The sequence below is a fragment of the Stegostoma tigrinum genome, chromosome 26 (assembly GCF_030684315.1).
Source record: "Stegostoma tigrinum isolate sSteTig4 chromosome 26, sSteTig4.hap1, whole genome shotgun sequence".
In the NCBI taxonomy this organism is placed as follows: Eukaryota; Metazoa; Chordata; class Chondrichthyes; order Orectolobiformes; family Stegostomatidae; genus Stegostoma; species Stegostoma tigrinum.
This window is the reverse complement of record NC_081379.1, coordinates 7234244-7246893: the sequence shown is the minus strand read 5'-3', so window position 1 is coordinate 7246893 and position 12650 is coordinate 7234244. Positions and strand designations below refer to the sequence as shown.

Here is a 12650-nt window from a genome sequence, read left to right as displayed (position 1 = left end):
CACACTTCAGAAATTCTGAAGCTCCCTGCCTCTTACTCCAGATACTGGTTAAAAAATAAATTTGTTTCTGCTCAATTGGTAAAATGCACCTCCACCAAATTTAAGTTAGGTTAACCTCCTATCTGCCACAAACCTGTTGCATGGCAAAGCAGGCTGGAAGGTAGGAGTGTGGCCTACGCTTGTGCTTTGATTGATATTCCTGTAAAATACCTTGGAACAAAGCACTACACAGATCAAAGCTGTAGTACAGCTCTGCATTTTTGTAGAGCTCTGCTTACCAGTTAAGCTGTTGCTGTAGAAACAGGTCTCTTACCAATGGTCCACTGGAGGAAGAGTGCTGTCATTTGGGTGGTGCCAATTTTCAGATGACGTTTTCTATTCAGACACTTCACTGCTGATGCATAAACTCTGACAGTAGGGCTTTGAGGATTTATTCCTCAGGTCAAAAACATTCCTTTAAAATAGGGACAGCTTGCTGTATTCTGCCACTAAAAATCACCACATTTCAAAAGTTGTTGTGTTCTGGAATAAGTTTGATCTACAAACCGTTGCTCACTGTACAGCTCTGATCACCTGTTGGAGATCAACAGATTGAGACTTCCAAATTCAACCCAAAATATTGATCTTACTTGCAACTTCATGTCATAGAATACCAAAATATGACATGTTGAAATTCAGCCATTTTCTGCCGTGAGCTAAGACAGCACTTCAAAATCTTCAGAAGTTGAAATTACATGCCCAGTGCGGTCTCAGGTTCACTAAAACAGCAGACAATAAGTTTTAGAGCCAGACTTAAAAAGCTAACCACCTTGGGACACAGTTTTCAAAGAAAAAATGTTCAGATAAAATAACCCTAAAAGATTGTTAGCTGAGTATTCACAGCAGCTTCTTCCCACTGCAGCACAGGCACTTGATACCCAGAGATTGCAAGCAACTACACAGCTAACAAAGTGTTCATGCTTTAGAATGACCAGATGTTGCAGTCAGTCATTTTTTCCTGATGGTTTGTTTTCTTTTCACTCTCCTTTCCCTCTTCCCCACCAGTTTAATATAAAACACACCTTGGAGGTGCAGGGCAGCAAGTGCTCCCAGTGTCAATGGCAGTTATTCTAAATGGTGGCAGGCAGCATGGGGTGGTGGCAGGGTCCAGGTTAAGCACCTGTGAGGAGGTCATGCCCAGCACAGCTAGGACAGTTAGCCTGCTGTTGAATTGTTTACAGTCAAGCATAACTGCACCATTTCTGACTTGCTAAACTTGTTAAAAATGTTTTGTTTTGAGATTCTGTAGCTAGGTACCTTTATATCCGAGATGGCCACTTTTAAAGTTTACTGTACTCATGCAAGTGCATGGGCCAAAAGGTCATGTAATTCAATTTATACTGCATCTTAGTGTTACAGGAGACTCAAAACCACTTTTCATAAAATGGTTTGATCTAACTTTGTTGAAAGAATATCCTCTTCCAAAATTTCAAGGAGTGCCTGTTTCTAGCACTAAACCTGTTAGCAGATTGTCTAATACCAGGCACTGTGTACAGACTTAGTGCTTGTTGGAAGTAAAGAGGTGAGAAGCATTGCACTGAAGTCTGAACAGCTGAGTTATCACCCAGGAGGAAGATATTTCCAGAGGTTTGGGGAGTGGTTAGATTAACTGGTCAAGTGGCCAACATTTGACAAAAGGGGGAAGGGAGGAGGGAGAACAGGAGCTTCTGCTCCTCACTGTTAGAATGACTAGTACATTGATAAAACACTCACTGGTTCAGAGACAACAGGGAAACAGCATCTATGTAGATACTGTGGAAATAGACCCTTTGATCCATACTTAAGCTAACCTGGTTTCTTAAGAGGTAATCCATTTGCTTACATTCAGCCCATATTAAAATTTTCCCATCATATACCTGTCCAAACAGCTTGTTTCATTTACTTGCTTCTGCCACTTCTTCAAAGTGGATTCCATATACACCACCCTATTTCCTCTCAGGTGCCTCATATCATTGTCACCGTAAAAATTTGCTTGTTAGTTTCAGAGTCCCATAGCTTGGGGAATGAGATCACCAATCCATCCTATCCATGCTCCATTCTTTCAAAGGAAACTACAGACTGTCCCTTAGCCTTTACACTCCAGGGACAAAAGTCCCAAACCCTGCTAACATCTTTGTTAATCTTCCATACCCTTTCCAGTTTAAGAGGATATCCTTCCTAGAGAAGGATGACCAGAATTACATGCAGTACTCAAAAAGCAGCCTGATCAATGTCTTGTACAGCTGCAATATGATGCACCAATTCTTGTACAACGCAGCCCATCTTTGGACTAGCAGATCAATTTTCCTCTCCCAAGTAATGTGGGTCAGATCCTCATTGTCTGCTACAAGGAATTCAAGGAACAGGCAAGAAGCCATTTTTGAAAATAATGCTGATTGGTGAGTGCCAGGAATTGTGTACTCAAGTTGTACAGTTCAAAGATACAAAAATGCATGAGACCACCATTGCTGGCAACTACAAAACCAATACATCTGCTAGAACAATTAAAACCATGAAGTGAAAGCCATATTCAGTTACAAAATGATGGCTACAAAAGCAGCTAACTGGTCACTATAAGCTGCCCACCATACAGCTAATTACCTTAAAATCCATTGTCTTCAGTTTAGTCTAAGATAGCATAGTCAAATTCAGTTTATGAATTAGGGATTCAGATATTGCAGTCTCTACCCATCAAGGTAGAATGAGAAGTAGTGCATTCTTACCCAAGAGTTCTAATTTACTGACATTTCACTACAAGACATCAGTTTTAAGCCAAATCCACCATGTAAACATTTAAAATCTTCTGTACTGCCGTGAAGGGTAACTGATGAACTTGACAGTTTGTTAATAAACATTGCAATACCCATCTTAAATCAGATTCCAAAAATTCAGGTTAAATACTAAGTTAACTACATCACTACCAAATAGCAAAATGTTTAGAATGCTTCAAAAAAACAAACTTCAACTAAATATGGGTCAACATTTCTGCACATGAACATGAGGCAATGAATCACTCATCATACAGCAATATCATGAGAATTATGTAAACTTTATTTATCCCTCTGGTGACATGATGAGGGCAGGAGTGGGGTAGGTGGGAAGTCAAATGCACATCCATTTCTTTTAGCTAACCAATAAGTTAGCACTGTACAAAGTAATATTCACAACACCTTTAGAGATTCTATAGCACAATTTCCCTTTAAATACATGTCACCACTATAGCCAGCATTCTGGACTGAACCCAATTCTTTCCATTTATAAAGGCCCCCTAACTGCCTTTCAATAAGTTTGCCAGGAGTGTGAAATATTAAAGAGATCCAGAAACTTGAGTATGACTGACACTTTGTTACACTAAACCTAATGTTCATGATTAGCAACAAAAAGCTCCTTACCATAAATTTTACATTAGGCACAAAATTTTAAAACCATGGCACACACTTATGGCATGAGGCCTGAACTGATGCAGAACAGTGCTCCAGCCACAGAAACTAGAACTCTTGCACAGTGTGGCCAATGTGAATTCAGTGCTGCACCAATAAAGAACGCAAAAAGTAATTCTGCATTCCCTTTCCAACTGCACCTTGAGCATTAAACATTTGGCAAAACATGCAGATACTGGCAAAGTTACTTCCAAGCTTAAACTCCATGAGAATATCTGAACACTGCCTTCAGTACCATTACTCCTCAATGAGGACACACTATACATGGTTTAAGGGTGTGGGGGGGGGGGGGGGTGCTAACAAACAGTTCACATTGCACTAAGCCACCAGCTTTGTAAGCAAAGATGGCAACCAACCTACTGGAAATATTACAAGATTCAGTAAACTAGTTAATACTTGCCTTAAGTTTTTTTTTAAATCAGTGCCTCAACAGATGTAGTTCCTAAATACAATTTTAAAAAGCTACATTTGAGTTGAAATGTAATAGTGTGTAATAAATAAAAGTAACAAGTCCTTTATAGAATCTTCATGCTGCAGAGCAGGTGTTTTGCTGTAGTCCTGTGATCTATGACTTATGCGCTTTTCATGAAGATTCAGGTGTAGCAATAGTGAAGTTGACAGTTATGATGTGGATTCTACATGTTGAAGCCATAAGCAGGTTGAGCGTAACCAGCTGGATAACTGTAAGCATAGCCAGGCTGAGGGACTGCAGTAGAGCCTGCTGTCAACATTAACTGCTGACCTAGAAAACCAGAGAATGTGAAATAGTTAGAGATTACAATACATTAGGTCACAGGTCAGAGCACTGGTTAGCCATTTTAAAGTGCTAAAAATTCAAAAGTTCATGGCAATTAATATCTATGGAGACTCCAATATGAAGGAAACCCCAAAGCAGGTTTCATTTCTAAACTCAGTTTGAGCACTGAGCTAACAAATTGATAGCAGTGCTCAAGACATGTTCAAGTATTCTGCTTCTCTTCAGCCCAGATCCACTTATCAGTTACAGGATCCCCACACTTCTCACTTTTGCACAGGAAGGTAACTCTGCTCTGGATCAAAGAAAAAAAACAAACTTAACTTCAGAACTGGAATCAACAGCTCAGACTACAACTGCACATCTAAACATGTTAAAGATGCCCAGAAGGTAGAAATAGTTCAAAGTGGTACAGATTGATTTATGAACAAGGGTTGACTATTCATTAAGATAGGGGCTCTGATTTATAGCTGAGCATGGAGAAGATGCAGTTGCAGAAATACATGTGCACAGATGGATTAAAAATTAGTTTAGTAGGCTGCACAGAACATGTAAATTGTAACAAGGGCAACTGTTTGAAGGGAACAAAAAAACTCAGGTCAAAATCTGCTGAAATTACAAGATTCAGTAAACTAGTTAATACTGGTCCTAAAATTCTTCGTCAGGTTTCAGACATGCTTTAGAAACAAAGGCTCAAAATAGAAATGCTGCTTTGCCAGAGAAGTGTTTCAGATCAATGGCCCATTCAGTGTTGAAAAGTCAGCAACCTGAAACATTATCAAGTAGTTATTTCCTGTTTGGGACTGCCTGGCCTGCTGAAAACTTTAACATTTACCCCTCGAGATTTGCAGTTTTTTTTTGAAAAGCAAAAAAGACTTCAGTCCGAGGTTGCTAAGTCTTGTTGGTTGTGGGTAACTGTAAAACTTAAAATGTAACAGCATGCAAGAACTGCGAAACATAGGCCAAACTGGCAATAAGAAAAAAGGGATACATGAACACCAGCTAGCCCAGAAACAACTAGTTCTCACTGGTCTCAATACACATGGACAGAGACAAAAATTTAGCTGGGCCAACACATCCCTAATAGCACAAACTAAAAACAGTGACATGCCAGCAAATTCTTAGTGGGGGGGGGGGGTGGTGTGTCTGGCATTCCAACCAGAACTCTAAACACTGACCTGAACCAGATATACAAGCCACTGAGAAACAGAACCAGAAGTAACACCATCTACCCCAGTAAACTGAGGCATACAAACAAGTATGCCAGGACAACAACAATTCACCAGGACCATACTGAATAGGTTGTTACCTATAAAACAAGTGTAAAACACTGACTTGGGGAGCAAGTCTGCAACTTGAACCACAACCCAAACTACAAAAGAAATCTCAAACTTTACCTCAAGTCTAGTTATAATTCAACATAAATTGAAGGCAACTACTTAATAAAATGAACACATTTTTAGAAAGGGAGGGCTGCAGTTAAGATGTTGGCTCAGCTGAAATCAACGTGATATTAAACAAACAATCTGGCTCATTTCACAAGCAAAGAAAGAGTTACTGGATAAATTCTAAATCCAGATATATTAGGACTAGAACAGTAGAACTGTTGCGTATTACAGCTTAGGCAAACGTACCAAATACTAGGGGAGCTGGCTCAGCCACTTGGTCTTCATCTTTTCTCAAGCTATCTGAAGCATCAAGTTTATCGACCTAGGGTTTGGAAGATTAGACAATTTAAAAATTAGACCCATGTCAAGTTCATCCAAGAGTCAATACAAAACCAACAAGCACTGTAAACAAACAAGTTAACCCATCAAGGTTTGCAAGGAAAGTGAGTAAAAACCATCAGCCAGGATACTTACCTAGCAGTTTCTGTATCTGCATCAAGACCCACAAAAGTTCATTGGAAAAAAACTTGTCTACAGCAAGCAAGCTGTCTAGTTAAAATCTACTCAGCTAGGCTAGTCATTTAACATGTCACACTGTACAGACGACAAAACCACAAATGCAGAAAGTCAACATGTTAATGCACATTCAGAAACAAGAACACAAGGCTTTAAGTGAATTGAACATTGAATTTCATTTGTGTGAGGCATCTTCATGACAGGCTACTGCTACATACAAAATAGACCACATTATCTCAAGAGGGCATTAGGTCTAGCAAGCATGAAATCTAAATGCTGGGCTCATTTCTATAAAACCAACTGTATCCAAGCTCTGAACTATAGATTTGGATGGGCTCAGAATCAAAAGCTTCAGCTCCCAATGACACTATAATCAATCCTCTACTTGGAGAATGTGGATGCCCCTGGTTAGGCCAAGGTTTGTTGCTTTCCCATAGTTGCCCTGGGGAGGTGGGAGTGAGCTGTCTTCTCAAACCAGTGCAGTTCTTGAACACCCACAATACAGCTAATGTTCTCAATCAGGGTGGTGTTCAAATTTAGAGGTGAAACTTACTGCTAGACATTGTAAAAAGGTTGCATTTTTGGTAGGTGCTATGAAAACAGCCTGTGAGTGCTACTGTAGTGTAGCTTGCAGATGGCTTATTGCTGCCATTGTCACTCATTGCCCTTTGCCACTGTACAATGTGAAAGCCTGCTTCATTGGCAAACAGTGTCTGGAGTGATATTAAACTTCAGAACAAAAGAAGTTTGGCGTTGACTTGAAGTGTTACTTCTTTCATCCTCCATTTCCCCCAAGATTCTGCCAGACCTACTGAGTTTCTCAAGCACTTTCAATTCCAGCATTGTTGTTTTACTACTTTGTTAGAGCTACACTCATCCAGGCAAGTATTCCATCACACTGTTTTGTGCCTTGTAGGTGCAGGCTGGCTTTGGGAAGTCAGCTGGAAAGGCCCTTTCTGCAGAAGTCTTAAACATTTTAGCATTTATACAGCTTGGTTTCTGGAAAATGGCAGCAACCAGGATATTGCTAGTGGGAAAATTCAGTCATAGCTATACCATTCAAGGGTCAATGGGTAGCTTTCAGAGTGAAAATCATGCCATGATTGTCACTCGATAGTCCAATCCTAGATGTTATCTAGGTCTTGCTGTTTTTGGACAAGTAAAATGTTCCATTATAGTTCAGAATGCTGTGCAAAAAATATTTGGATTTCAGTTGAGTGAACAACTGCCAACTACAGGATTTAAAATGAGGGAAACTTAAGGTCATATGGAACAGTTCCTTGAGCTCAGGCTTCATGTTTCTACGACCATTCCAGAAGTAGTGTTCCTGGAAAAGTCAGTTTCTACCAATAACTGCCAGTAACCCAGGCCCAAGAATAAAACTTTATCATCCAACTGCATGAAGCAGCATGTTATAACATTGAGGGCAGAGAGCATCATCCAACAGATAAGTTTCACTAAAGCCATCCCAATCAATTGGGACAGGTTCCGAAAAGGAGCACATGTATCAGGTGCAGGTTTATTGCAGCAAGTTACCTTGCAAGCAGTTATGCACATTGCAGCAGAGCCTACCAAGCCTTTAAACTTTTAAAAAAATCAGCTGTTACTGCTTCAAACGCAAGTTAGCCTTACCGATATTGCTTTGGCTTTAATCGATTGTTGAGCAGTTGGCTTGAAAATCAGTGTTGGGATTGGTGGGGGGTGTGTAGTGGGAAGAAACAGGGCAAGAGAAAATAAGGCTGCATCACTACAAATTAAGAAAGTTAACTCAAAAAAATTGCTCAAGGTTTTCCACCTCTTAACAGCTGCAATGCACCGGTTCAAAGTCAGTGCACCATCCCTGTACAGAAGGGCAAATTTACAAGTTTAGTCTTAAAAACAATAGATTTTGCAAAAACCAAAAGAGTGGCTGTAGGCCAAAACAAAAAAACACCTTTCTACCATGGGGGGGGGGAAGAGAGGGAAAGTAGTGTTTAGATAATACAGGAAAGAGACCAGTTGCAATTTACCATAGATCAAATATACATTACTTTTTGAACCTTGAATAATCTTAAGCGCAAGTGGTGGAAACACTTGACAGGAATTTTAAGAGCTTGCTTTGTTAAGCCATTATATAGAATGATGCAGAGCACATCTTGGAAGAGAAAAAGTGCAGATTAGGATTAAAAGGACCTGTTGCATTAAAAATGATCTTGAAAGTAGCAGTTAGAAAAAAGGCAGCCGAGTGGTTAGTGGAGGCTTTAAAAACAGCTAGTTCGAGATGATTAGCTAAAATATTAATCCATTAGGTTGTTGGCTTGCTCACCATCATACAGACAGACATTATCACCATGCTAGCTAACAGTGGGGCTGCAGGCAGTGTTGTCCTAATCTGCTTGGTTTGGGTTATCTGGTCTGTTAAGTTGGGTTCTCATTTCCAGTGCCGTTCTGCATGGGTTCGTAAAACCAGGCCTCTGGTCATACACCAGTTCAGAACTTTCCCTCCGTGCACTCTGACAATAAAGGCCAAACTTAACTGGGTCAGTGAGACCATCTTAGTTCAAGCCAACCAGACATGTACAGGAATTCCGACAGACCTGGTTTTCAGCCTGTAGTGCAAACATGTGGAATTAGATGCCATATACAAACACATGCAGAACAGAACCAGAAAGTGACAACCCAACTCAGACCAGATCATAATACCAAGCACAGTAGAACACCACTTCATTTGAGGCCACACTGTTACCTAGCATGGTGACAAATTGTCTGTACGATGAGCAAACCAACCTCATCCACAACCCAAGCTACAAATCCTCAGAGCCTTAGGGTTAGTCCATATCTACACTACAGAATTACAAGGAACTCTGAATCATGGCCTGGTTAAGCATATCTCTGCATTAAGCAAAAACCTAAAGCCTCAGTTTAAGAAAGCCTAATGAGGAGTAAGAACAGATTGTCACCTTTTCCATTAAATCAACCTGCAGAAAAAAAAAATTCAGAGGTGAAACTTGAAACTAAAGAGGAAAGCAAATTTGAGAACAGCAAAAGACAAGCGGAAAGGCAACAAAAACAACATTGTAATTTTTGTAGGATAGCAGTACAAAGTTTCTTGAAGTGGTTGGAAAAAACAGGAGTCACGATCAGAAGTGCCTAAGTCACTAATAATTTGCTCTTTGCTCCTCCCCAGCTATCATGCATACATTTAGCATTGATTCAACATGTAGCCTAAATTCTATGAAACATTAGTGGTTAGTGGTCAGTGGTGTAGAGTCCAAAGAACAAACCACTGCTGACTCAGGACAAAAAGTTAAATAGCTCCTGAAATACTTGCTAAAATCTAAAAGACACTAAATCAAAAGTTACTGAAAACAGTGGTAGAGCAAAGCAGTCATATAGCAGAAACAAACCCCTCAGTCCAACTCAATGAAACTGACTAGATAACCTAAAACTGACCTAAATCAATTTGCCAGCATTTGGCCATATCCTGCAATCCTTCACGTTCACATCCATCCAAGTGCCTTTAAAAAGTGTTACTGTACCAGCCTCCATCACTTCCTGGATTTTATTCCACACATGCATGTTCCTGAAAAAAGTTACCCTCAGGTCCCTTTTAAAATCTTGCCCCTCACTTTAACCCTAAGCCCTCTAGTTTTAACTCTTCCCCCACTATAGGGAGAAAGGGAAGAGGCCTGGCTATTTGCCCTATTCATGCCCCTCATGAGTTTTTAAAATACCTAAAAAGGTCACCCCTCAGCGGCGCAGTGGAGGACACCAGCCTAATCAGCCTCTCCATGTAACAGCATCGAGTGTGTGTCAGAGCCCTTGAGCTTAAGATCTATTTGGCAGGGAGAGCAGAATCAGACAGTATTCTGAAAAGTGGCCTCAATGTTCATGGTTGTCTAGGACAAGACATCCCAATTTCTGCTCAATACAACTGACCAAGTGAAAGCAAGCATGTCAATGCCTTCACCATGTCTACCCACTATGCTCCTGCACCCCAGACCTATGTTTGACAAACTCTCCCCAGGGCCTTATCTCATGTACAAATCCTGCCCTTGTTTGCCTTGCTGAAATACAGCACCTCTTGTCTAAATTAAAGGCTTATATGCCACTCCTCAGCCTAGACACATCTGATCTAAAGTTGTCCATTCCAGTCTTCAATAAAAAAGGGAGTCAGCCAAACAGCTAAGCCTAGACTTTTGAAGGGAGCAGAACTCTAGTTAATATAGCATGGAAGCACCTTTCAGTCCAATACATCTGCACTGACCAGCCATCCCAAATTGGGCCTGGTCCCAAGTGCTAGCATTTGACCCATATCCGTCTAAACCCTTCCTATTCAGGTACCCATGCAGATGCTTTGGGAAGGTTGTAATGTCACAGGTAGATAGAACTTCCACTACTTCCTTTGAAGCAGTTGAAAAACTGCTATGACAGAAGGGCAATTTTCCTGCTGGAATTGGATTGAATAAGAAACCATGCAGAGTCTAAACCTTCAACCTCAGTTGCTTGTTGTAAGTGTATAAAAACCTGTACCAAAATTTGGAAGCTGGATTCAGTAACAAAACTGAATTGTTCTCAGTTTGTGGTCAAAGAAACCAATGAGGTTGCTTTATTCCTCCTAAAATGTTCTCTTCTCCCTGCTACTCCCACTAGACTTCCACACCAAGTAAAAACCTCTTGTCTGTCGTCTTAATTCATAGTCTGGGCTGAAACATTTCAGTGGTAGTTTAACTAATGTTCTAGTCAGCTCTTTAGTAGCCACCCAGCATTTGTACTATGCTTGATCATGTGAAGTCTTCCAAGTAGTGAACTCTTCAGAGAGAAGGAAGATTTAAGAAAATCAAGTTTTTGAAGATGATCAGCCAAACTGCACTAGTTGAAAGTGGTGCAAAGGCTGCTCAAAAAGTGAGCTAAAGTTCACTTACTTTGCCAAGATATTCCCTCATAACTTGAATAAAATATGGCATTGCAAAGTCCATGATGTTATGCCTCCATGACAGCTCAAGTACCACATCTGGCCGTAGCAAGTCATAGCATGTGAATAAGCAGGATGCAAAACATTCTTGCTTGCCCTCCTCTAGGAACCACTGCAGGAGTTTCTCAGAGAGCTCGGTGTCCTTGGACTCTGCTGTATATTGCATTGCATCCTGCAAAGGAAAGTCAAAGTCACTCAAAACCAACCACTGCAGGAAAAGTTTAGAATCAAAGTTTGTCAATCAATGCAAGGTTCAAAACTTTAAAGATTCTGTCACCTTGTACAAGTGGTCTTTTTTGCAGAGTTCCACACTTTGCTTCCAGCGATTGTTACCTTTGTAAAGATAAGCAGCAATGCGCCTGAACTCAATTAGTTCATGTTTTTCTAGGCGCTGAGCAAGGACAATGTTGTCAAAGTTGTCATATGCATCAATAGATGCACGCAAACCCTGTGAAAAAGGAAAACCCAAAAAAAGGTAAATCTTACTCATGATTAGTGTTTGATTGACTTTGGGCTTTGCACTTCAGGTCAAAAAAGTACAAGTTAAACCACTGTTACACAGTTGATTCTGTGCCAGAATCATTAGGTAGCTTTCTGAAGGAACACGGGCATCCCTGGCTAAACCAGCATCCATTAACCCCAGTTGCCCTGGGAGGTAGCAGTTGACATACACATTATCCTGCCAAGAACTGCTTATTAATTTGACACAAGGATAAAATTGAGGTTCAAATAGATGCAGCAATGCCCACTCAAAAGTGAATGGTAATTATACCCAGGAGGGATAACTGTAAAGAGACTCCCAGATCAGAAATACTACAGGTCAACACCAGCTGTTTAAAAGCAGAAGTTGCTGGAAATGCTCAGCAGGTCTGGCAGCAGAGAAGGTTAAATCAGATGCTTCAGGTCTGGTGACACTAGCTCAGAACAGGTGGGAACTAGGAAAATGTCAGTTTATATGCAGGTGTTCATAGTATTTAACTCACTACCTCATCTTTTAGGCATGCCCACCTTGAAGTTTTGCTCTGCTGAGATGATTCCCATTTCAATCTTGCCCAAACATTTAATCTTTACCTTTTCCCCATCTTCTGCATATAGGCCAACATTTTCCTGGCTACCACCAGATCAGAGGTGGGCCACCAGTCCCAAAACATTAACCGATCTCTTCAGATGCTTTCAGACCTGCTGAGCTTTTCCTGCAAACTTGTCCAATTTACACCATCTGCAGATCAGAGTTATTTGGCTGTTTAAAATGGGTTGAGGTTGCCAGTTGTGAAAGCTAGCCTGTCCACAAGCCATTAGGGGAAAGTCTTCCCAGTTATTGCAGGCATTGCTAAGTTATACGATAGAACAAGGAGTCCTCTGCAACCCTGAATGGGCTAGTGTCGGATCACATGTGGGGCATCCGCGCACACAGGCAAGACTGCTGAGCTAAAGACCGAATAAAATTGAGCCATGAATGCAAGTTAAACTTGGAATTCATTGGAGTGATTAGATTAGATTCCCTACAGTGTGGAAACAGGCCCTTTGGCCCAACAAGTCCACACCGCCCTTTGGAGCATCCCACCCAAACCCATCCCCCC

General features: G+C 40.8%; 1 protein-coding gene across 1 annotated transcript in view; it reads right to left on the bottom strand.

Annotated features, from left to right (window-relative positions):
* Window positions 1-3048: 3048 nt before the first annotated feature.
* Window positions 3049-12650, bottom strand: part of cltcl1 (clathrin, heavy chain-like 1) — a 57335-nt gene continuing 47733 nt past the window's right edge. The window contains 4 exon segments of the mRNA XM_059655179.1: window positions 3049-4200; window positions 5847-5922; window positions 11021-11242; window positions 11348-11518. Of these exon segments, the coding sequence (XP_059511162.1) occupies window positions 4094-4200; window positions 5847-5922; window positions 11021-11242; window positions 11348-11518 (576 nt within the window). The 3' untranslated portion in view covers window positions 3049-4093.